Here is a 26,654-nt window from a genome sequence, read left to right as displayed (position 1 = left end):
GGCCCCTCAGAACTGTTGGTATCCTTATCCTCTGTATGAGGGACCTCGGACCTAGGCCCGGTAGAAGCCTTATCGGCACGGGCCTCGATCATCCGTTCGGTAACCTCAAGCCCAGTCAAGACCTCGGGGCGCACCCTGATTTTGTTTTTGAGGGAAGCGGAAAGAGCGGCCTCAGAGCAAGCTCCGGTACCCCACGACTCAGTAGAACTGGGTCTACAAACAGCCCCCACAAGAGGGGCCTCGAAGCATACTCCGGTGGACACAGGCCCCTTACGGAGACCCTCGGAGAAAACTCTGGTAGAATTATTAGGCCCGACAGGCATCTGAGGGCGCACCCCGGTAACAGAGAGATCAACGCCCCTACCGGCTCGAGAGGAACCCGGAAAGGTATCCCCCGGCCGGGGTGCTCTGAAAACTAAAGAACTTACCGGGCGTTTTTTCTTCTCGTCGATGAACGCCTGGAAATGCGAAGGAGGAGTCCGTCTGAATACCTCCTCCCACCGCTCCAACCGACATTGAAGTGCCCGGACCGAAAGGGAGTCACAGTAAAAACAGGAGTCCCAACGGTGTTCCGGACCCAAACACTCTAAACAAAGAGGATGGGGATCCGCCCTCGCGAAGCGACGGTGACATGATGAACAGTCTGGAAAATCTAGTTTAAAAAACATAGACAGACTAGTAAACGAATGCTAGCGAGAGCCAGAGAGGGAAAAAGGGAAGAAAGTCTTCCGAGGATGCAAGTGCGTCCGACCCCGATCGTGCGGAGAAAAGGACTGATGGCCGATGCGTGAGGCAGAGCCAAAGTGGGCAGGGTTACGGCCGCGTGTCGGGCCCCGCGCAGGAAAGAGACGAGGGACACATTTTTGAAAAAAATGTGGATGCTTTTTACAAAGTGCTCCGGTCCCGTCCCACAGGACGGAGAGATGTCCTATAAGTATGGAGGAAAGGGGACGGGACGTAGGAGTATAATGCGAAGAAACTCGCCTTCATGACATGGAATGTGAATGGCCCGGGAAACAGTATAAAGCGAAGGCTAGTAATACAATACATAAATCGGCATGATCCAGATATAGTGCTGCTCACCGAAACGCATTTGGCAGGCACCAACTGCCAATTCTTCAAGAGAACCAAGTATAGGACGGCAATCCACGCAGGCTTCTTCATGGGTTCGAGAGGAGTACTAATTTTGATACACAAAAGATCCCCAATCGACATAGCCAATGTAACCCAAGACCCTGGAGGCAGATTTGTTTTCATGCAAGGCACACTATGGAATCAATCCATAGCCATAATGGCGGTCTACTCGCCCCCGGCACTCATGACAGCCTTACTTGAAGAAATTACTCCGTTAATAACAAATAATCCGGCAGATACACTAGTGATGGGCGGAAACTTCAATGTGGTGATGAACATTACAGACGATCGCACACATATAAGAGGGAGAAACCCGTCAATACCAACCAAATGTGCCACCTTTACGTCAGCATTAGGCCTGAAAGATGCATGGAGAGACCTTCACCCAGCGGAGAGACAATTCTCGTTTCATTCAGGTGCACACGCGTCGATGTCTAGATTAGACCATTTCTTCCTCCCCGGCGAAAACATACACAAGGTAACGGATGCAACTCTACATCCCCGCGGGATATCAGATCACTCCCCACTCACGATGCTGCTGGAGACAGAGAGACCCCAACCTCCGCCGAGGTGGCGATTGAACGCATACTATCTATGTTTTCCGGAATTAACAGAGAAGATTCCGGGAAGCGACTGCAACATATTTCGAACTGAATCAAGACTCAGTGGGTGACAATGGGATAGTATGGGAAGCATACAAGGCGACTCTAAGAGGAGAAATACTGAGCTGAACAACTGCACACAAAAAAGCACATAAGAAAGATGTTGACGATGCAGAAGCAGAGGTGAAATGAGCCGAGGCGAAATACACAAGCACGGGAGCGGAGGAACACAACACATCCCTGCAAATGGCACAAAAGAAACTACACAACGTCGCGTTTACATGTGCGAAACCGGTGCACAGAACCATGCGCGCCAGACTTTACGAGACAGGAGATAAGGCCAGCAGGATGCTGGCCTGGTTGGAAAGGAGAGAGGAGGGGCACCTTCAAGTGCGCCGCATAAGCACCACAAACACCGAATGGGCCTCAACTGACCCAGACATTGCAGAGGCCTTTGCAACTTACTATGAAAGGAACAAGTTACTTACCTGTAACTGTTGTTCTCCAGCATGGGTCTGGCATGGATTCACATGCTCATGAATATTCCCCGTCGTCAGGCTGGGAATCCTCGGTAAAGAAAAAACCAGTATCAGTTTAGTTTCTGATCTGTCTTTCGTAGTAGTAACCAATCACTGGTCTCTGCGTCATACTGACCACAGCCAATGACTGCCCTCTACCTAAGCACCGCCTCTGGCAGCCATCTTCAGATTTTGGAAGCACGTGAAGTGGCAGTATGACCAAGTGAAGAGCCGCAGAGGGGTAGGCGGGAGGGTTCGCATGTGAATCCATGCCCGACCCATGCTGGAGAACAACAGTTACAGGTAAGTAACTTGTTCCTTCTAAAGCATGGGGTCTGGCATGGATTCACATGCTCATGAATAAAGAATACATAGCAGTACACACATGCACAACCACGGGAGGTGGCAAAGGCTCAACATTAAGCATTACAACAAACTCAACATTAAGCATCTTACCTCCTCACCAGGCTCACCTCAGGCGAACAGGTTGCGCAGCACTGCTTGGCCGACCCTGGACTCCTCCCTGGAATCCCGATCGACGCAGTAGAATTTCGTGAAGGTGTGCGTCGACCTCCACGTAGCAGCCCTACATATGTCCAGCAGGGGCACACCAGAAAGGAACGCCGTGGTAGCTGCGATCGCTCTGGTGGAATGGGCTCTCGGACGGCCAGGCAGCGGTCGGTTTGCCAACCGATGACAGTACATGATACAGCCGGAGAGCCATCTGGAAATGGAAGCCTTCGAGAGAGCCTTCCCCTGATTGACAGGTCCAAAGTTGACAAAGAGTTGTGACGTCTTCCGAAAACACTTCGTGCGGTCCACGTAGAACTTCAGCGCTCTAGCCACATCCAGCGAGTGCAAAGTCCTCTCAGCCGGCGACAAAGGCGACGGGAAGAACACAGGCAACACCAAGGGTTCGTTGAGATGGAAGTCCGACGGTACCTTGGGCATGAAGGAGGGGTGCGTCCTGAGCACTACCCTCGTGTCGTGAAAAGTCAAGTACGGGGCCTTGCAGGAAAGGGCCTGGATCTCTCCCACCCGTCGTGCGGAGGTGATGGCCACAAGAAACGCTGTTTTCCACGACAGAAACTTCAACGGGGCCGAGTGCAGAGGCTCGAACGGAGGTCCCATGAGCTTGGTCAGCACCACGTTGAGCTCCCACGCCGGGGCCGGAGCCTTCACCGGCGGGAACAATCTGAACAGTCCCTTCATGAACTCTTTCACCAGACGATGAGACCACAAGGACGCCCGCCCCGTGGTTCTGGTGTATCGGGAGATCGCAGCAAGATGAATCTTGATGGACGCGTGTGCCAGTCCAGCTTTGGCCAGCGTCAGCAGGTACGGCAGTACCTGGGGAGCCGTAATCCGTAGAGGGTTAATCTTCTGTGCGTGGCACCAGACAGAGAACCTCTTCCATTTGTGTCCGTAGCATTTAAGAGTCGAGGACGCCCTGGCCTTTGCAAGAACCTCTCTGCAGTCGGCCGGTATGTCGTATCCTCCAAACTCTAGCGCTGCAGGAGCCAGGCCTGCAAGTTCAGCGATTTCGGGTCGTGGTGGAGGATGGCGCCTCCTTCCCTGGAGAGTAGATCCGCGTCCACCGGCAGCTTGATTGGCGGGGACGTTGACAAGTCCAGAAGGTCCGGGAACCATATCTGCCTCGGCCACGCAGGTGCGACGAGGATCATCCTGCACCGTGACCTCTTGAGCTGGTTGACGAGCCGGATTAGCAGTGGCAAAGGAGGGAACGCGTAGAGGATCAGGCCTTCCCAGGGGAACGAGAAAGCATCGCCCATGCTCCTCGCCTGGGGAAACCTGCTGGCGAACCTCCGGCACTTGGAGTTCGTCGCCGTCGCGAACAGGTCGATCTGGGGTGTGCCCCACCGTCGGAAGAGGCGATCCACTAGATCCTGCCGTAGTTCCCACTCGTGGCACGAGCGCAGCTCCCTGCTGAGTGAGTCGGCGATGGTGTTTTTTATCCCTGCCAGATGAAACGGCACCAGAAACATCCTTTGGGCGACGGCCCAATGCCACAGGTCCTGCGCCTCCTTGGACAGTGCTGGGGACCTGGTTCCGCCCTGTTTCCTGATGTAAAACATGGTGGTGGTGTTGTCGGTGAAGATCCTCACCACCTTGCCCTTAAGGGACGGAAGGAAGGGCCTGAGGGCCCAGAACACTGCACGGAGCTCCAGGACGTTGATATGGAGGGACTTCTCCGTCGGGAGCCCTTTGGCCTTTGCCTCTCGCGTGTAGATTTTCGGTGTGCGCTCCCCACCCTTCCAGGGAGGCATCCGTGGTCACTGTCTCCTGGTGGTCTGGAAGTCCATGCCCGCCGTCAGATGCGCGTGGGTGCCCCACCACCGGACTGCGCGGCGGAAACTCTCGTCGAGTGTGATCCTCTCCTCGAAGCCGCCCGTCGTTTGGATCCAGCGCACGTCCAGGAACTCCTGCAACGGGCGCATCCGGAGCCTGCACATGGGAATGAGGTAGATGCAAGAAGACATAATTCCGAGGAGGGACTTGATGGACCTCACCTTGGCCGCGTCGGAAGCCAACATCCGCTGTACCTTGCCCAGGATGGACCTGGTCCTTTCCTCCGACGGGGAGGCCAGAAGGGACACTGTGTCGAGCTTCGCTCCCAGAAACAGTGTGTTTTGCGCGGGTACCAGGTGGGACTTGGCGTAGTTCATGGAGAATCCCAGGTCCGTGAGAAGTTGGACGGTCCTTGCCGTGTGCTCCACGGCGAGCTCCCTCGTCTTGGCCCGGATGAGCCAGTCGTCCAGGTAGGGGTAGACGTGGATCCCCTCGCGGCGCAGCTGCGCCGCCACCGGTGCAAGGCACTTGGTGAATACCCTGGGTGCCGACCGTAGTCCGAAGGGGAGGGCTTTGAACTGGTAGTGACGCCCTTGGACCACAAACCTGAGGAATTTTCGGTGCCCCTTTAGGATGGGAATATGGAAGTAGGCATCCTCCAAATCCAACGACGACAGGAAGTCTCCTTCCTCCAGCTGACCCAGGACGTGCTGGAGGGTGACCATCCGGAACTTCTGCGCCTTGATGAATTTGTTCAGACGTCGCAGGTCTAGGATGGGGCGCCATCCTCCCGTCTTCTTCTTCACGAGGAAGTATCTCGAGTAAACTCCGGAGCCCCGAAGCCTCTTTGGGACGAGTTCGATGGCGCCCTTCCTGAGCATCGCCCTTACCTCCAGGAGAAGCTGAGGGACGTGAAGCTCTTTTCTGGCCACGGGGGGGGGGGGGGACGCGCGGGCACCTTCTTTGAAACTCGAGCGCGTGGCCCCGGGCTAAGGCGTCCAGCACCCAACGGTCGGTGGAGATGGACTCCCACACGCTGACGAAGCTCGCCAGCCGGCCTCCCACCGGGGTGCATCGGTGGGGGCCCGACCCCTCGGTTGGTTCAATCCTGTTTCGACGAGGCTTTGCCGCCTTGACCTCCTTGGCGACGACGGCGGGGTCCGCCAGACTTGCCTCGTCCTCTGTAGGCCTCCTGAGACGACGAGCGGGCCGCTTGACGGTAGGTGGAGAAACCGCCGCCGGAACCTTTGGAGGCGCCCTTGCCTCCGCTGCTCCGAAAGGGCGTCCGTCGTTGCTGCAGAACCCCAAGGGCCCGGGCCGTCTCAGTGTCCGCTTTAATGGCCTGAAGGGAATCGTCCACTGTTTTCCCAAACAGGTTGTTCCCATCGAACGGCATGTCCAGGACTCTGGTCTGTACGTCTTGACGGAAGTCCATAGCCTTGAGCCATCCACGCCGCCTAAGGCACACGCCGTTGCCCAACTGGCGAAACCCAGTGTCGGCGATGTCCGTCGCAATAGTGATGGCGTGGTCCTAGGCCACCTCACCTTCCTGTAGGATCTCCAGGGCATCCGCCCTCTTGTCGTCCGGTAGGAAGTCCAGCAGGGGAGCCAGTTTGTACCATAGCAGACGAGATGACCCTGCGTCCCATAGTGTCCAATTTCTTTCCCTCGCCGTCCGGTGGGGAAGTCGATGTGGAGGCTGCACCCCCCCCCCGCTTTCTTCCTGGCCGCCGCGGAGACGACGGAGTCCGGGGTAGGCTGCGCCCGGAGGCACAGGGGGGCCGCGTCCGGGACCCGGTACTTCTTCTCGTACCGGTCTCTTCTAGCTGGCGTAGTGGAAGGGTTCTTGAGGAGGGCGAGGCCCTCATCCCAAATGTCGTCCAGTAGAGGCACCGTGAGGACCCTCTTCCTCTTGGCCTCGCGCCGTTGATAAAGGAATCCTTCCTTTTTCTTCTCCTCAGGGCAGAGTTGGAAAAGCTCGGATGCCCTGGCGATCATGGAGTGGAACGAACGTCGGGCGGAGAAGCCCTGGTGGGAGGTGACGACGGTAGATCCTCATTGTATACCTCGTCGTCCGTACCCGTCGCTGCCGTGTCAGTCCCCGTATCATCCCCTCGGGTGGACGGGGAGGAGGGCTGGACGGTGCGCGACGGCTGAAAAGGAGGTGGAGGGTGAATCCTTCTTTTCTTGGGCGGGGGAACGCCAGAAGGTCCCGGTTCAGGATCCCCAGACGGGAGAGGTTCCTCCGTCGGCAACGGTAGTCTCGTCCTTATCTCTGAGCATAAGGACTGTATAGCCAACAAAATGGCCGCCGAGTTGTCTTGCGGCGCTGGCAGAGGGGAATCCGACGGGCGATCAGGGGCCCCGTCGGCACCCTCGACGATGTCGTCGTCACCCGCGTCGGGAACCATCCCGACGGGCCGGTTTTCTTCCACGCCAAGGCCGTGGCTTAGGACCTCGATCAGCTCTTCCTCCGAGGTTGAAGCCGAATCTACGACGACGCCCTGCCCCCCCTTTTTCTTCCCCGCCGGGGATTTCACGGGGGTCCTATCGATGGGCACAAAAGAGGACTCCCTCCGAGGTGGCAGGGAGACTCTGAGCCCCGAGGTCGCCACCACTGGTGTAGCCTCCACAGGCTGAGCCAGGGTCGCCGCGACAGTATCGATAGAGGGCTTGGCAGGATGGATTAAGGCCTTCACCACCTTAGGTGCGCTCACCGCCTTATCCTTGAGGGGGGGGACACTGCCTCGCTCCCCCTCCGATGGGGCCTTCGAGCTCGACCGGGGCCTCTCCAGGAGCTTTGCCGGGTGCTCGCCCTTCCTCTTACCCGACCCAGAGCGTTGGCTCGTAGATGAAGGTGCCGGGGAGGGAGCGCCCTGCCTGGCGCCCGTAGAGCCCGACCGTTCGGCGCTCCCGGTGCCAGCGGACTCGCGGTGCTTGGCCTTGTGTTGGACCCCCGTCGCCGGGGCGTCCTCAAAGGTCTTAGAAGACCGCTCGGATTTCTTCCTCTTCTTCTCGCCAGACGGGCTCTTCCCTTCCAGCCAGTTGGCTGGACGTTGATGGCAGTCCTTCATGGTCCGCTCCGACATATTGCCGCAAAACGCACAGTCCTTCTCCACGTGCGTCTTGTCCTCATGTAAGCAGTAGAGACAAAAGGAGTGTTCGTCCTCCTTAAAGACGTTCTGCAGCTGGCATCCAGGGCAGACCCTGAACAGATTTCCGGGCGTCGAGCTTCCCTTCTCCTGGGCCATGTCCGGGCCTGAGAAGCTTCTGGAGTCCTCCAAAGCGTAGCTCGACGACATCTTCACCCTTGAGGGGCGCAGACGAATCCGACACGGGTCCCCGTTGATAGGATGGAGAGTCGGTGGAGCTTGAGGCTCTTTTGACCGAAAAAACGAAGTTTTTGAGCAAAAAACGTGAAAAAATAGCACTAACGCTCGAGAGCAATAGCACGAGGATCCCAACACATGAACGTGTGGTAAAAATCTGAAGATGGCTGCCAGAGGCGGTGCTTAGGTAGAGGGCAGTCATTGGCTGTGGTCAGTATGACGCAGAGACCAGTGATTGGTTACTACTACGAAAGACAGATCAGAAACGAAACTGATACTGGTTTTTTCTTTACCGAGGATTCCCAGCCTGACGACGGGGAATATTCATGAGCATGTGAATCCATGCCAGACCCCATGCTGGAGAACACTATATGCCCCGCCTACAACGCCAACGGATCCCTGTATACTGGACTCGCTAACCATCCCAACGCTAAACGAAACACAGAGAATGTAACTCGAAGCCGAAATAAATGAAGAAGAACTGACGACAGACAGCCATTTCGCAACTCCAAAATGGGAAAACCCCAGGGCCCAATGGTTTCCCAGTGGAAGTATGGAAGTAAATTGGCACCGGAGAGGTGGCACCTCATATGCTAAGAATGTTCTTGTACGCAAAAGAAAAAGGAATCCTCCCGCCAGACTTAAGGAAGGCCAGTATAGTGGTAATACACAAGGAAGGCAAACCACCAGACGCATGCAGCTCCTACCGACCGATCTCTCTCAAACACAGAAGCCAAAATACTGGCAAAAATACTGGCCAACAGGCTACAGACGGTGATGCCCTCCCTGGTCCATCCGGACCAATGTGGCTTCATGCCACAGAGATCCACGCGAATTAACATTCATAGACTCCAAGCTGCCATTGAAAAAGCACCATCCCTACAGGATCCACTGGCACTCCTCACTATTGACTTTGAGAAAGCCTTTGATTCAGTCCACTGGGAGGCCCTATGGCACATAATGGGTAAAATGGGATTCAGAGTTCACTTCACAAACTGGGTAAAACTCCTATACAATGCCCCGACTGCAGAAATCAGAGGAAATGGCTGGTCCTCGCGCAGTATAAAGCTTGGGAAGGGAACCAGACAGGGATGCCCACTTTCTGTGATGTTATTCGCACTGGCAATTGAAACACTAGCGATAATGCTGAGAGAGTCACAGGCTTGGAGGGGATTTCACTGGGCACAGAACTGGAAGGACAAAGTGTCCCTATATGCGGACGACCTTCTGATCTACCTAAGCGACCCAGCAGTTTCATGCCCCATTGTCACAAATATATTAAATACCTATGGAACCTTTAGCGGGTTCAGAGTCAACTATACTAAATCCTTATTATTCCCGATCAAGGGACTTGAAGTAGCGGCTCTAGACAACTGCCCATATAAAACTGTGCAAGAGCAGTTCAGATATCTTGGGATACAGATCACGACAGACCTAACGCAATGTGTAGAGAAAAACCTGCATCCAATAAGAGATAGATTTGTTAACGATGTGAAGCACTGGATGACCCTCCCGCTCACCCTGCTAGGAAGAGCTGCCCTGTTCAAAATGTTGGCACTACCCAGGTTCCTATACATCTTGCAGAACGCACCCCTGTATATACCAAAAATAGAATTCCATAAATTAGATGAGACACTCAGGAAACTGTTGTGGAGCCGAGGGCATCCTCAAATCGCACTAAAAACTCTACAGCGCTCAGTATGGGAGGGATGGATTAGTCTCCCACACCTACAAACATACTATTGGGCAGCCCAAATGTCAGTAGTAAATGACATCCTACATAACGACCCAACACTACCGCACAACAGAGCAGACACTCAAGCAGAACAGGGGATCACGCCAATAGAAGGTCTTTATCACAAGAAAACCTGCCCAATCCCACCTACAATAGCTGCACAAAGAACACGGATTTGGATAGACGTACACAGATACATGGGTTGGGAGGGGAAGGTTACACTGAAACAACCCCTGTGGTGTAACAAGCATCTTCCAGAACTTAGAGAGTTCCCCAAATGGGCGGCCTGGGAAGAAGCTGGGATAGGAAGGCTAGAAGACATGATAAGGAACAGAGAAATAAAGACTTTCCAAGCCCTAAGGGACGAATTTGATCTTCCCGCCAGAGAACACTTTCACTACAGGCAAATGGGACATGCACTCGCCACAAGTGAGGTGGACTTCCCCAACGTGCCAGAGTGCACCCCGGTTGAGAGAAACATAGTGATGGAACGAATGAACACAAAATAACCTCTAAATTGTACAATGCAATCAGCTCATTTGCTACAACAGAACTCACAGGGTTTAAAGAGAAATGGGAAAGAGACATGGGCCCAGTCCAACCATAGGAATGGACTACACCCCTCATGTATCCCAGGGAAACCGCAATCTCAGCTAGAATCAGATTGATCCAACTGAAAATCCTGCATAGGATATATTATCCCAGAGAGGCCTTGCACCAATGGGGAAGAGCGACGGACCCCAACTGTCTACGATGTCGCCAAATGAGAGGGACCTTCTTCCACATCCTCTGGGAATGCCCACAAATAGAAGTATTTTGGCAAAAATGCTGCGATAGGCTATCAACAGTAATTGGCCGGGAGATACCAATGGACCCCAAACTGCTAATACTGGGGATAGATGAAGATATTGCGTTATCCCGATTTGAAAAGCTTATGTTCGCAACATCCACAGGCCTTGCAAAGAGGAATATAGCTCAAATGTGGGGCTCGGCCTCACCCCCACAATACGAGAAGTGGGTAACGGATGTAGACATGTGCGTACCAATGGAAAGGAGAGTGTATACCACAAGGGGGTGCCCAGAGAAGGCGACCAAGATATGGCAAAGATGGGAGGATAACTGAAGGCATGTAGCAAAGCACCGAAAGCCTGCTGGATTGCTGAAAATAACTAATCCAGGCGATCGAGTTGAGCCTAAAGACCTGCGAAGCGCAAAATTTTCACAGCACGTGCGAAGAAGAGCCAAAGCCAAGAAGAAATGTATACCTGTATGTTTGAAAGTATTGATTAAGTGTTAATGTGTTTCTGTTTTGTCTTGTTTGTACCTATAAAATAATAAAATATTTTATTAAAAAAAAAAAACAGACTACAAGTCCCTCCACCGCTCACTAGCAGTGCTTTGCCCATAGAGCTGTCTTCTGGCCTAGACCACCAGAAGCCGGTCTACAAACATCCCAATGAAACATTCAGAACAAACTGATGGGACATACAAACACTGGCCAGACCCTGTATAAAAACTACCAAACCTCCACCAGTACTCTTCCTCCTTCCGCTTCGGCAAAAGTCTTCCCCTTTAGTGAGCTATACAACTAACCACACACCATAAACATCCTACATTTCTGCAGTATGAACTGGTTTGATTTCCATCCCACCCTTCACCATCTATATCCTGACCCATCCTGTTGTATCTGGCAAACTACAGATCCAGAATAAGAACCACAAACTCTGAAGACAGGTCTATTTGCATCTCTGCAGTGCCATCCTTGCACCTCCCACATTCAATGGCACAATTAGAAATATGCACAACCACACCGTACCAGTAAAACTACAGTAAAACTAAAAGTACACTAACCACCCTCTAGCCTAGGGGTCTAAAGATATACATTTCATTGGAATTATTTACGGCAGTACTTCTGCATAGATCGCATTTCTCTGTGTAATTTATGAGCTCCACAGTCCTCTCCTTGAAGGTACTGTTCACTCACCTCATCAATTTCACACTGCACCACAGTTTCCACCAGTGGGTGTTTCACCACCTCCCTTAACACTCCACCGTCACCTCCGCCAATTATCAGGACCTGTAATGGGAGAAGGGGCAAGTCTCAGCACAAACCCAAACGGTAACACAAATCTACAGCCAAATCAAAATATACCACTATACCCCAGCCAATTGAAAAGGCAGGACAGATTCAGAGAAAGAGCCCCCCCATACCTTCTGCATAGTTTCTGTTAGAGACTGCTTTTTTTCTTTGATAGCTTTTAACCACCCGAGTGTGACATAACTGAAAAAAGTGTTCTCCCGTTCTGTGTGAAACAAGTTTGTAGGTGTGCTGAATTAATGCCCCACGCAACTGTAATCTATGAGACAGAAAAGACGACATGGGAAACTAGGAAATGGGCAGTTCCAGGGATACCATTATTTGCAGGTATTTTTAACATGTTAATTATCACCTGTCTCATGGAACCTTACACATTATTTACCATCCAAACAGTTTTTATATACAAAACCATCGGTAAGTGTACTTATGCTCATCTAACCTTACGTGGGTTTGGGTGGCTGCACAGAGGTAAGTTGGCAATCATCTCCTGGTAAGAGAACTCGTCCCGCTCTGTACACTGAATGACGCCATCCAGCACCAACACATGTCCATAGGTCTTACTGAAAATAAAAGAGAGACAAATTAAAAGAGGAGCAACCCCATCCCTTGATGCCATCTCTACACTCTTTTCTGTAATGGAGTATGTCAATCCTTGTTAGGTTAGATTTTTCATTTTTATGCCAAATCCCCTTCACCTGTGAGACCCCCAGCACTTTTTGCAGAACTTGTGGATTTCTTTCTATGTTCCTGAGTGAGTGGGAACCTTTTTCCCCACTCACCCTTTCTTTTGCTCTACGGGAGTCATTTGTGCGTCTCTCCATACTTTATTTTTGGAATCATATGTACCTATAACTTTGGGGGCATCTACATTTTACTGCTGCAGCATGTTAGGAAAGATTTCCATTTATGTGAAATGTTCCCTCCAGTTGTGAACCCCCCAACTTTTTGCTGTTGTCGGACCATCCTAGCCTGACTTTTTCCAGTGGAGCCCAGCCTTCTGCTGTACTCTACTCCACTGACTGTACCCTCAACTCAGACTAAACTAGCAAATCCTTATAGCCAGTTCAAATTCTCACCCGTTTCCATCAAGGAAGTACCCGTCTCCATCAAGGAAGTAACGGATATAATATCCTCACTAAAGCCGTCAAGATGCCAGGGAGACCTTTGCCCTGCGCCTATTATTAAAGAGGCGACTAGAAAATGAATGCCCTTCATCACCTCACTTATAAATTCCTCTTTTGACTTGTGCTCTGTCCTCTCCAACCTAAGAGATGTGTGGGTCCTCCCGCTCTTAAAAAAACCTAACTTTGATCCTAATTTACCTACCAATTATAGACCCATAAACACCGTCCCCTTCTGTCATGAGATACAAAGTGCCATATTTCCATATTAGGGCCTTAGATGGCTGCATTACCAGTTAAAAACCAATAGCTTATTCAAAGTATGTGCTAAATGCTGAAAGTAATGTGGTAGCGCCTCCATTACGCATTAGTGAGCTACAAGGAATGTGCAGGCCTAGTAGGGGGGGGGGGAAGGTTACATTATGCCTTGTGCATAGATAGGCAGGGCGGAGGCCCCAGTTTAGTAGCAAATAGAGACTTGTAATGGAGTGTTTGGAGCATTATAGCACCTATATAGCGCTTAGATAGCCAATCTTTGAAGTGCTATGGACACTAAGCTATGGGTGCAGGCCTGGTAGAACTTGCTCACTAGGGGTTAATTGATTTCAGCTTCTCCTAGAATATTCTGTCTTTGCAACTGTAGCTCTGCATGGCTTCGTAAACAAATCCTCCTTCCCTGAGAAGGCCTGGTACGGCCTTCCACACGCTGATAAGACATTCCAGTGCTTTCGCGGAGAGGGCTCCAAAGCAGGGGTAGGAGCAGCGAGCATCTCAGAGAGAGTTAGGTTTTTCCATTGGCAAACATATTTTGCACAGGGAAGGTTCTGGCACTGTGCGTCATGCCGATTGATGGCACGAGAGCAGAAAAGCTGCCAGCACCCAGAACTGGGTGGGAGATCCATGGCTTCCAGCAAGAGTGAGGGCCCGGAACATGTTGAGGCTCTTTGCGGCACCTTGCAGCGCTGTTATCTGTGAGCGGGGCTGGCAGCAGTTAGCTTAAGATGACCCGGGTCTCCTAGCACTGATTAATGATACCATCTCAAGGGACGTAAAACTGTGTTTCTCCAAGTTTTGTGGTTTCTCTAAGCTAACTATTATTATTGTTTTCCCAAGTTCTATTGATAAATTGACTGTTATGTTATATTATGCTATATGTCTAATAAATGCTACATTTATACTGAAGGTGACATTTTCCTAGCATGAGTTCATTGCTTGGCACGATAGGACCTGTAATTTGGGCTGAATTGGGTAATTTATGCTAGTAAGGGCTGGTCCCTGGGAAGAAATACCCCTTTTCAAGACACCTTCCTCCTGAAGATTCTAGATAGGGCAGCTTACAGTCTTATTTGGAATCCAATAATCTCCTTGGCCTAAGACAATCCAGCTTCAGGCCTAAACACGGAACATAATCAGCCTTAATCGACCATAAAAATCAAATGGACAACCTTAAAGACAATGGGAAGCTGGCTCTCCTCCTCCTTTTAGATCTCTCGGCCGTCTTCGACCTTGTTGATCACAAGGTCCTTTGTAACCATCTAACCTTAGCGGCACATTTCTCCAACGAAACTGCAGCTTGGATCCAGTCGTTCCTGGATAATCTAACTATAAGAGTCTTTTAACCCTACGCCTGAGCAGAACCTATACCTACCACCTGTAGAGTTCCGCAAGGGTTGTGTGTTTCACCAACCTTGTATAATATCTTCACAGAGCCCCTCTTTGATGATCTTGATAACCTGTGTGTCACCTACACCAACTACCCGGGTGACACCCAGATTCGCATACCCATCACTGGTGATTATGAAACAGATTCTACCCAGCTTACTAAAATATGTGCGATCATCCAGGCATGGATGGCCACCCATGGTCTCTGTCTGAATGACGTAAAGACGGAGCTTCTCCTCGTCCGTTCCACAGCTACAGCTAGACTTTACAACCTCAGTCATCAGTTTCAATCCTTCAATATCGACGGCAACAACATTAAAGTCTCCAAAGAGGTAAAAACCTTGGGATTTTACCTCGACTCAGCTCTAAACCTAAAGAGACAGGTCAATGCCACAGCATCTGCCACAGCTTACACGTGTAAGTTAATCAACACCTGTAAACCTTTCATCTCAACAGATAGCTGCACCACACTGGCCAGAGCATTAATTTGATCAAAATTGGACTATTGCAATGCCCTCTATCTAGGTTCTTTCAAGTACAATATAACCAAACTACAAACCTTACAGAACAATGCTCTAAGAACAGTTTTCAATGTTCCCAAAACTCAGCACATCTCGGATGTCAGACGCAATGCTAAATGGCTCGCAGTAAAAGATAGAATAAAATTCAAAATCCTAAACCTCACGCACAAATGTCTAGCCAATTCGGCCCCCAAATATCTTGCTGACAAATTTGCTAAAAAACTTCAGAACGTCCCACAAGATACGCACACTCTCACAGACTGAATGTACCTAGATACAAATTGCAGAAAGCAGGTGGAAGTATGTTTCCAGTGATGGCCTCCAAATTATGGAACTCCCTACCTGTCGACCTAAGAGCAGAACATTCCTACTCTAGCTTTAGGAAGAACACAAAATCCAGGTTACTGTCACTTGACATATAACCTCTACATCAGATTAGCTTGTACACATTGTATGTAACACCTGTAATTATTGTAATCATCCTGTAAATACTATCGATTGTTTTGCTTTTACCCGTATTCAATACCTGTAATTATTGTAATCATCCTGTAAATACTATCAATTGTTTTGCTTTTACCCATATTCATTACCTGTAATTATTGTAATCATCCTGTAAATACTCTTGATTGTTCCGTTATTACCATTATGTATGATCCTTGTAACCTATGTAACTACGCAATGCGCCAAGATAACTTCGAGTTTGGTGCGCTATACAAATAAATAAAACAAACAAACTGGGTTTTCCCTCACTTTGTTATGGGCAAACTGACATGCCCTTAAAGACAGTCAGTAGTGGGAGACTCTGTTTCTCTTAGTCTTTCACTTTGTTGCTAATAGTGCTCAAAGTGCAGGCCCTAGACGCCCTCAAAGGATTTTTCGGTAGAAGTACAAATGTGCCTTGGACAGAGCTGGTGGCAGCTGTTATTTTTCATATATTGTTAACCCTTTCTTTTGGTCCATATCGCCTTTTCCCGCGTTTGGCCCTGGACAGTGGCGTGGCCCCAAAATGGCAATTCCAGGAGGACCTTTGTTTTGTCCTTTGGCCATCTTGTCCCTTTGCCTTCCCCAGGTCGAGCAGACCCGTGAAAACCCTTATTTGGTCATGCAGATCCCTGCGCAAACCGAAGCTTTGGCAGGCTTCTGCATGCCTTGTGTGTGTGCCTCCAGGACGTGGGCTGGACTGTCTAGTTCCAATACACATCCTGGGTGCCAGGATGTCTGGTGTGCTGGGAATGACTGGGACCACTGTGGTCCATGATTGGTCCACGTCTGGGAAGGTTGTATGTGAGCAGGTCTCTCATTGGGTCCTCTTCATTTTGGCGCAAAGGAGATTCTGGATAAGAGAAGGCCCCAAACACCCAATACCAGGTTGATCTCTTGAGTTCTTTTCAAACTTAGGATAGGAGCCAAGTATCATCAAACCAAGAAGCTGAGTAGAGGAACGCTGGTGAACCGCTGGGCCCCTCTGTTTCTAATCGAACTTAAGGTCTGCAAAGGCACTTTTCCGCATTAGAATAATGGGACCAACTATTCTCGGCACCTCCAACTTAACCCGCAAGCAAGCCATTTCGGAAGTGTTCCTGGGCCAACCAGTGAACTGACCGGCTTGCACGGGACCTTTGCCCTGGAACCGCCATCATGTCGAGTTGACACTTTGGAGATCGTAAGCACTGGGTATAAGGCACTCTCCAGACGAGTTTCGTACACCTGGACGCCCTACGTCTGGAATTAGGAGAGTACACCTAACCGTGTCACCCAGCCTTGGTGACGAACTTCGAGGATGCCCTGCTGCTGTGCCCCCATGTGCCCTGAAACAAGCTGGTTTAATCCTTATTGCTGATATTTGCTTTGTGTTGATTTAAAAGTCCTTTAATAAATGTATATGTATTTTGTATACATACACCCAAGTAATTTGTATTGTTGTTTACTGTGTGTGCTCATTGTGGGCTTTCGATCACCCTCACCCCTCCTGAGACCTAGTCTTGACCTGGCTTGTCCAGAAGGATACCCTGTTCCAAGAAACTAGTCTGGCCTTCTGAACCTCTGCCCACCAGGTCAGAGTTTAGAAATCCATCTTAACACAGCACACAGCACTTTCTGTGCAGGGTTGCTGGGGAGCCCCATGGGCTTCCATTTTTATTTGCTCTTATTTTCCTTGTGTGAACTAATGTTCCCAAGGGTAGAGGGATATGTTTGATCCTTTCTACACTTCCCATTTCGAGATCAACACATCCCATAATGAGGACTGACGAGGGGTTATTGGAGGTACCATGTGTATGCAACAACTGTGAAATACTGCAACTTAAATGTATACCTCATCACAACACCTGTATACATTTCATTCTGCTTTACTGTCCGCCTGAGGACATGTCCACATTTAACAACAAACTCAAAGATCTTGAGTCCGTTAAATAAACCGAACTGTTCTTACTGGGTGAACTAAAGGGTTGGCGTGGAGATACCACGGATGGGGAGCCTCATCTTTGGAAACTAGTTTGAACAACATCGAAGTCCATGTCCACAACATGGACGCTAACCATACCAAAGGTAAGACACTGGATTGGGTTGTATCCCGCAATTTAGACATTGTCATAACTAACAGCAGACCTTGTTTATCGTCAGATCACCAATTTTTAGAACATACCTTTCAGTCTTCAAGCATAATGAAGAAAAAGGCTAACCCTACAAAGAGGATCCTTATTAGGAATTTCTAAAATATTAAAACAGCAGATCTTTGAAAATGTATGGAGATGGTATTGAAAGCCACAAGGGACTCTGACTCCCCAGATTTTCTGGCCACTTCTTACCGGACGATCTTCACAGATCAATGTAATCAATTAATGGCCTCTGGCACAAAAAGTGGTTTACACCTAATCTTGGGATCCTCCAAAAAGCAAGATGACAGGCAGAAAGGTCGTGGCTAAAATTAAAAACTGAGGTTTAACTACGGTGGAAGGGCCTTGCAGGTTTTAGCAAGGTCCTTCCACTGTAGGTTGTTAACCACACATCATAAATATCCTGTTTTTATTTTTACATTAGCTATAGCTAGTTTATACATATAAACTAGCTATAGTTAATGTAAAAAGATAATTTTTTATGCTCAAATAACAAGTGCAGAAAATAAATCAAAGAAACTATTTGAAATTAGAGCTCTTGAAAAGCCCAAAGCACAGATTGAACAGTTTATTCCAACTACTGTAGACTGCTTCACGACTCAACAGTCCTTTGCAGATAAAGTAAATAATGTGCAGTGAAAAAAAGAAATCAAGAAGGATGGACCCTCTAGTTCGAATGTATATATTGATGAGATAGTAGGAGATGAGGGTAAAATTGCACGGGGTGTAAACATCTACTGCATCCTGCAAAATTCACATTTCATCCCATTACCATGCTTGAAATGGAAGATATTCTGAGGAAATGTCATCCCACCTCATGTTTTGGGGATGTTATCCCGACAAAACAAATTCTTGACAACATCAAAATATTCTCCCCATTTCTCACAAGATTTGTGAACTCCTCGTTTTCACATGCCTGTGTTCCTGATGAAATCAAGGAAGTCACTGCGACGCCACTGGTGAAGAAACCAGAAATCAGCCCAAGGGATTCGAGCAATCTTAGAACCATCACAAACTTGTACTTCCCACTTAGATAAAATGGCCTGTATTAAACTTCAAAAACATCTGGAAGATGCCACTCTTACATCCTAAGCAGTTGGCTTCCGCCCGCACAGCGGGACGGAAAGCGCTTTGTTGGACTTTCAGTCCAATATGTTCGACATCCTGGATCAAATGAATGAATAAATACATTTTATTAAATCAGATTTATCCATTAACAACACAGATAAATAAATACACCATAAATAAACATTGTAGAAAAGAGTAAAATAGTAAAAATCCATAGTACAAAGATAGATAAAATGTTAAAATAGTTAAGACCATCCTTCCATCCTCGAGCCCTCGACAGAAGACAATAACCTGCCGACACAAAACCAGGGTACTAGGTTGGGACTTTCCTTGCCAGTCTTATCAAAGCCTGGCTTACAAATTAAAAATAAAGTCCAGGTCCAAACAGTTCCAAACAAAATACAGTGCCCCTTTAAAGTCCCGGATGTTGTTTTTCAGGAATGTCCTTAACAAAATACATTCGCAGGTCCAAGTACCACTTACAGATTAGCAAAAAGTGGTTAACGTCCTACCTTACTGTTAGCCCGGTCTCCCATCCCCCAGTAAGTGCGGGCTCTTAAGGTTAACATATTTAAGCGCATTAATAAAATGGAGCATCTACAGTTAGGCGAGGGGATACTACTCATACCACCCCCAGGCTCATCACTGCTTCTCAAAGATCCATACAGGCTCAGAGAACCCAGAGCCTGGACCGCACTCCGCTCCTCGACCTGATCCCTACTCAGTATCCCCCTTATAACCCTCGATTTCAGGTCTGACATGCTGAGATCCCTTACTGAATTCAGTGACTCGATCCCACCTGTTTGCATTAGTTTAAAACCATCTTGAACAACTTGAACTTTGGGCAGAAACTTCAGTTTACCATCTCTGCTAAGATCTACTGCATGTTATGATTTATTTATGGGATGCCTGCAGTACCTTCAAAAAGAAGGTGCCATGTCTCATGTTGGCCTATGTGGCAAACCTAGTAATACCCAACGCCAGGCGCAGGGTACAGTCTGGGGTTCCCAACGGAACGCCCGTCAACCGTTTCATGATCCTGTTTTGAATAACCTTCAACTAGTCGCAGTTAGTGCTCCCCATAATTCGCTGCCATACAATAGCAGACTCCCCACCTTACACTTGAAGATCTCTATGGCTTTACCCAACATACGCCCGCCAAATCTATGATAAAATCTTAATAATCCATTTGACCTAGTCCTGGCTTTTGAGCTGACCGACTCCAAACGCTTCCCCCACTTCCCATTACCCATCGAAAGTCAGCCCTAGGTAACAGAATGAATCCACAACCTCAACTTTCTCCCTGTTAGAGACTAAGGGCCTCATTACGAGGAAGGCGGTAGAGGGTTAACGGGGCCGGTAGAGCTGCTGGCCCCATTAACCCCTTACCGCCTCATTACGAGGTCCGCTCGCAGGACCCGCTAAGGAAGCCTAGTTTTACTATGGGGGCTCAAATGGGAATGGGGTTGGACCGGGTCCGGGTTCCCTGAATGGATCTCCAAGATCGGAAAGGCCCAGTATTTCCCCATTCAGGGAACCCGGACCTGGTACCACGGAATGGGGCTAGCCATGCCGCAAAAAGCGGCATGGCTCCCTCCTTCCTCGTAATGAGGCCCCAAGAGTAATTAACTTTTTTCTTGCCGTTGCTGAATACTACAATTTTGGTCCTGTCCCTGTTCAGGTTTAGCTTTTTAGTTTTAAAATATTTGTGGCATAGTCTAGACTTGCCTGCAGATCAGATGGACCATTTAATTACTCTCTTGGGGCTATTTGTACTCGCGGAACCGCTATACGGTGACGTTCACGGCATTTATTTATTTATGCATGTGTATCCGCCATTACTAGGTCGTTTTATGGCGTGCTTGGGAACACAGAAGCCCTATGGACTATCTGATACACCGCTTCTGCCGTGACTGCAGTATACTTCAGCCTAAATCCAACCCATGCTGTAAATTGTATACAGCGCTCTTTAAGTCCTGAGTACTTACACTCGGACGCTTTAGTTGACTCAAAGGTGAGTTCTCTAGCCTTAAATTCAAACTTTAAACCTCAGCCTTCACTTTTTACTTCTTACGTTTCATTATTTGCTCTTTGGCTAATTAACTTATAACTGATCATTTTAGGACCTACTATTGATTTAGGCATTTATATACTTCACTATTGTTCCAGCTTCTAACATTTATCATTTTCTTTTTGTTTACCCCAGCTTAACCTTTTAATTTTTCTTCCATTTTATTTTCTTTGAATTTTTCAGTTGCTTGGTTGAATGGACAGTATGAACCTGTTAGACCTCTTAACTTCATTTGTACTCTGGAGGAACCTTTTGAAAACATAGTACTTTTTTGACTATGTATTTATCCTTTCAGCTAATTGAAATTAAAACTGTACATTGATTCCTTGCGTTGTAGATCCAATTCGTTTTGAGATCTTTTGTTGGCCTGGCTGAACTGTTACCTCCTGGATTTACTGACAGGATTGTGGAATCAGCCGCCACAACGGGTAGAGACTATGGTAATGACCTTTTCTCCCCTTTGCATATATAGTGTTAGATGACATGTTTAAACTGATTGACATGGGAGAAGTCCCGTTCGCTGCATTTACAGATCATCTATTTTTAACCAGTGTTTATCTGTCACTCACGATGTGTTTTTCTTTTTCCTTTCTTTTACACCTTGTGTCAGGTGTATTTTTCTTCTTCAAATATGTTTAAATGCATATGAAAAAAAGCTTTTTAACTATATCTGGGTACGTTTAGAAAGATACAGATGAACGATCAAGAACCCATGAAGTTTACGGGAATGCTATGTCCTGACGAAGATGGACATCACCTGCATGTCTTGTAGATGTGTTACCTCCATCGAAACTACTATTTTCCAATGGTGCCATGTTATTTACATTTATTATTTGTTTTTTTCTTTATGACACCTTAGTAGTTGACGCACAGCATCCTATAGCTAGATTTTAGTGTGTATGCTTTACTGTTTTCTTTGGAATTGATATAATTTCTTTTCTAGTTTTTCATTTGTTCCTGATTTGATTATTGAAATCAACCCTTTCTTTGGTTTTCTAGATTCAATATTGTTTGGATTGCGCTATTGATATACTTTCTACTGTTCATATATTTAGTCTGGTCAGAGCGATCGGAGGTTCCCCATCAGAGTGATCCCCTTCACTCGCTTGGGGCACCACCTACGGCATGCCCAGATTAATTTCTAGGATCTATGTGACCTATCTTTTTGTGACCTCCCGCAGCAGCCAATATTTGAAATTAGCACTTTAAACAGTTTGCACTTTTAGAGACAATTGTAAGATATATTTCTGTACACTGTCCTAGAACTTTAGACAATTTAATACTCTCTTTTATGATTCAATTCGAAATAAATAAACATAATATTTTAGACTATTTCTTGTTTCATGTATGATGATCTGTGGGGGAGCCAAGGGGATTTTTTCATCTCTACATGGTTGAACGGTGTCATTTGAGTGAACTCTTTATCTCTTTTCCGCTGGCTTGACCCCGGTTTATCATTGCAGATTAGATGGAGTCAAATCAATCAGGGCTGTGTTGTCGGCGTATAACAGAGTTTCAAACAACTTACCCCCCCTCAAAAGGAACAGGTTAATTTTTATACTTGCTTCTACAGGGTTGAAATCTGCTAAAAAAAAGGAGAAAATATTAACGGGGCCAGGGAACAACTTTGTTTAACACCCAGATTTGTAGGAAACTCCTCCGTAAGCCGACCCTGGTTAGTTGCTCTCACGGTAGCAGCCGTGTTTAAATAGCTGCATACATTTATCTGCAATAAATTCGGAGGCAGCCTTCAGGTCCTTGCCATAAGGCCCCCTTATTAATTGTATCAAACGCCTTCTACAGGTCCAGAAAGGCCACATATAACCTGCATCCTCTAATTAGATAGTATTTCTCAAATAAAACATTTAGGACCCAACAATGGTCCATAGTTGAGAAACCACTGCAGAACCCTGCTTGAGAAGGGGGTAACACAGAGTTGCTTTCTGCCCAGTATTCAACTCTGCTCTTTAGACATTTATTACAAATTTGACTAGGAATGTCCAAAAGCGAGACTGGGCAGTAGCAATGAGGGTCATTAGTTAAGCCCTTGTTAAAAATCGGGACTATTATGGCTTTCTTCCATCAGCAGGGTACCACCATGGAACTGGAGATTGCATAAAAAAAAACGTTTTTATAGAAAGGTAGACCACCAAGTAGAGCTGCATTTTAGAAGGTCTGACTGTAGGCTGTCCGATCCGGCTGCTTTCCCCATCGGGAGAACATCCATCCACATCGTCAATATCTCCCCCTAGGAAAAGACAATGGTGGCTTCCCTTTCTCCCGGCTCACACAGGGAGGGCTCACTTTTGCCGCTGGTATCAAACAAGATCAAAGGAAGGCAGGACGGCTGGTCTTATTAGACCTCTAGGCGGCCTTCAACCTCCTGGATCATTACCTTCTCTTAAAGACTCTATCTACATTGGGTCACTGCTCAAGAGAATGCCATTTGCTGGATCCGATCCTTTCTGAGCATCAGGAGGTCTGCCGTGCGATGGGCAAATGCTGCCTCTACCCTCGCTCCAATAGCATAAGGGGTCTCTCAGAGTGCCAGCGTGTCACCTGTTTTATTCAACATCTATGCTAAACCGCTTTGCGACATACTGGCTGGCATGGGGGCGTAATTTTTTTAAACTACGCCGATGATACGCAGCTATTATTTGAGCTTAGGTGGACACACAAAATAGATATGGACAACCTGCAGTCCATTTACGGCATCATTACGCAGTGGATGTCAGACAACTGGATGTGTCTAAACAGCAACAAAACTGAGCTATTAATTTTTGGCTCTTTTCAATTCAGATCAAAGCTCTCAGCAAACTTTTCTACCTTCACAATCGAGAATAGTGTGATCCCGGTTTTCAACAAAGTAAAAACCTTGGGTGTAAATCCTGGAAGCATCACTAGGTGCTGATGCTCAGGTGAACTACATTTCAAATAAGACATTTTCTCTCAGAATTTTTTTTTATCTTCATTGCTAGAGCCACAAATCTCCCAGAATTTATTATAGTAAGGCTTTGTGGAGGGCATGAGCAAGAGTAGTATTCAGAAACTGCAAATACTACAAAACATTGCTATTCTCATCGCGAAAAATCTACCACGCCAGACCCATATTTCTGAAATACGAAGGAATTGCACTGGCTGCCTGTGGATTCTCGTGTACAGTTTAAAATACTTACACTGCTGCACAAGTGTATTCATGGCACTGCACCCTGTTATCTTTCAGACAAAATGGTTAAATATGAACAAGGTAGAACTTGAAGATCCTCAGGTACTTGGCTGCTCAAGTGTTATTAAGAAAAATGCACCTGGGGCAACGGGAGATCCTTCTTCACACTGGTTCCCAAAGCGTGGAATACCTTGCAGTTGACTCTCTGGCACAAAATCAACCCATATCAATTTTGTAAACATTTGAAGACTTTTCGGTTTACATAAACCTTAGTGCAGATTCTCCTTCCCCTGTCATGTGTTGTGATTCATGTTTTGTCCTTAAGTCTTTCTGTGCGGCCCGATGCCTGCAGGCTTTGGTGCAGTAAAAATAAAATTTAAATACAGTCATTTATTCTGCTTGCAAGACATAGGTTAAAAAGAGTAGATGGATATTTTTTATCCTCTACATTTTATATAGTGGGATCAGCACACCCCACCTTATGTAGCGTTCTCAGGGGTTACACAGTATCAGCTATTACATTTCTGTCACAGAGTCAGCCATATCTGAATGGCTGGTGGCAGTGAATGTGTTTTACCAACATGTGTTATTTTTACTCACTTGCTGTCTACACAGATGCAGTAATACACTGAAGGGTCACCATTGCCCCAAAATGGTGGCTGTATTCTTTTTTTGCCATTTCTTGTGTGCGTGTCCTTTCTAGGTCCTCCTTCTGCGATGCTGGGTGGTGGGAGGTCCTGGTTTGACCTTTTTCTTCAGCGGGAATCCTTTGTGAAGCACACCGCGGCTCCAGAGTGTCTAAAGACAGAAAACAAGGGAAGAGTCTGAAACTGCACAGTCCTTTATCTTCTGGGATGCCTGCCTAGAACCAGTTCCAACTGGGAGGCTGGCTGTCCCCCAAGGTTTGAATGTAGTTTGAATGTAGCATGAGTGCTGATTGGCTGGGTTCCTGGGTAAATGTCTTGGATCTGGAGGCTGAAAACAGTCGACCACTGGAGCTGAATCCGATGAGGAAGAAGAAAAGACACCTGTAGCTAATTCCAGCAACCGGAGATACCTGCTAAGTGACCGCTCCTGTGCTGACCTCTTCTACCATGCGACAGAGGACCCCCGAAGAGGACGGCTCCGGCCCTTTGACTGGTGGGACCAATCAGTCTTAAGACAACCTGCATTTTGAGCCAACCCACAAAGAGCTGTGACCTTCCCGGGCTGCAAACCATCAATACTATGGGACCGTGAGGATGAGTACTGTGCATCTCGTTTTCCGAAGAACAAAACTCTCTGAAACTTGCTGGACTCCTTTTGGACCTCCAGAAGCACAATTCCACTCCTGGAAGAGCTGTGAGAAGCACCGAATAATCCTTTGCTGGGAGCCTTCACACTTGACTGCTGCTGCAATTTCCCATCCAGTGTCCTTTTTTTCGTCTGAAGACCAAGAATCCAGAAACCGGGTCCTGTAGCTGCTACATCGTGAAGTCATCCGTCTGCAACATCTTCTTCACTGCTGTGGTATTGTGTGACTTGAGGTAACACTTACCTAAAGTCGTTGTGTCGCTCCTGTGTGACTAGGGTGGCGATTCATACATTTGGGAGTTCGTCCATACCCCTTTGCCCAGTGCTAACGCTGGAACACATTCAGAGAGCCTTCTATGAAGTCCCTGAACCCTTTTACCAACTATAAAGTACTATACTTACTTGGTACACAAGATATCCTATCTCAGCGCCGGGGCGTTCTGCAAGGCCGGTTAGCGGCAGTATTGAAAAGGGACTGCTGGCTCGTGCATACATGCTGGTACGTGGAGAATTTGGAAATTGTATTTGTAAGGAATAGTGAATAGTGATGCTCATTGTTGGTGCAATACTGCTAGGAGCAGCTGCGACTGCTTGGGGTAATCTTCCACTCAGTTTTTCACATCAGAGTTTACTCGGCGAAGCAGCACACTGCTTTCAGTGATTACAGACTGCTTGCCAAGTAGTTAGTTCTCGCGAACTACATATCCAGACATCCCTCAGGCCTCTAAATCCTGGCAGTTGCTGGGCTGTGGCACGCCGGCGTGTTCTGCAGGGCCGGTTTACGCTGAGTCACTGCTTTGTGGCCTTGGAATGCTTGTTGCTGACTCAGCCATGCCCCCCTGCCCCAATGGCAAGATGAACCACAGCGGCCGAGATTCTGCAAAAATATCTGGTGCAGGGACTGAACATGGGTAATGTTGGAATCTTTTGTGCAGTCCGTCTCTGGTGCAATAGGAGAGGGAGAGGAAGTACTACAGTATGAGGCCCAGTCTGTGGTTACACCCCCCACCATTTCCTGACATAGACCAGTTTCCCAATAGAGAATCATAGAAGGGAGGATGGGAGGCTTGACGATTTCGGGCCGGAAAGGAGTCAATGATTATTCTTTGGCTGTGGGCCTTGCTCAGCAGAACTCAGGACGCGAAGTAGTCCCAATCTATAAGATGGAGCCGCTGGAGGAGCAATCTCCCAATATGGGCCATTCTCCCTCCATGCAAATTGCTCTGAGATCCAAACGTTAAAAATGGCAAAGGTAAGAGCCATGAAGCAATTGCAAAAAACACAGGCAGTTGAAGACAAAACCACATACTCTGAAGCAACAAAAAAAACATAAAACATACAAATTACATTTTAACAGCAAAACAAGTATTTTATAACATGAGTGTTGAGGGCGCGGACTCAAGTTCAAAGG

General features: G+C 47.9%; 1 protein-coding gene across 1 annotated transcript in view; it reads right to left on the bottom strand.

Annotated features, from left to right (window-relative positions):
- The window catches only part of SRM (spermidine synthase), a 325,236-nt gene that overhangs the window by 195,971 nt on the left and 102,611 nt on the right, over positions 1–26,654 (bottom strand). The window contains exons 2-3 of the mRNA XM_069609940.1: positions 12,166–12,286; positions 11,613–11,705 (exon numbers count right to left, since the gene is read on the bottom strand). Coding sequence (XP_069466041.1) covers positions 11,613–11,705; positions 12,166–12,286 — 214 coding nt within the window. The remainder of the gene's footprint in view (positions 1–11,612; positions 11,706–12,165; positions 12,287–26,654) is intronic.

This window comes from Ambystoma mexicanum, chromosome 8 (assembly GCF_040938575.1).
Source record: "Ambystoma mexicanum isolate Mex_15411 chromosome 8, UKY_AmexF1_1, whole genome shotgun sequence".
Classification (NCBI taxonomy): Eukaryota; Metazoa; Chordata; class Amphibia; order Caudata; family Ambystomatidae; genus Ambystoma; species Ambystoma mexicanum.
Note: the sequence above shows the minus strand (reverse complement) of the source record. Positions and strands in the feature narration are given on the sequence as shown.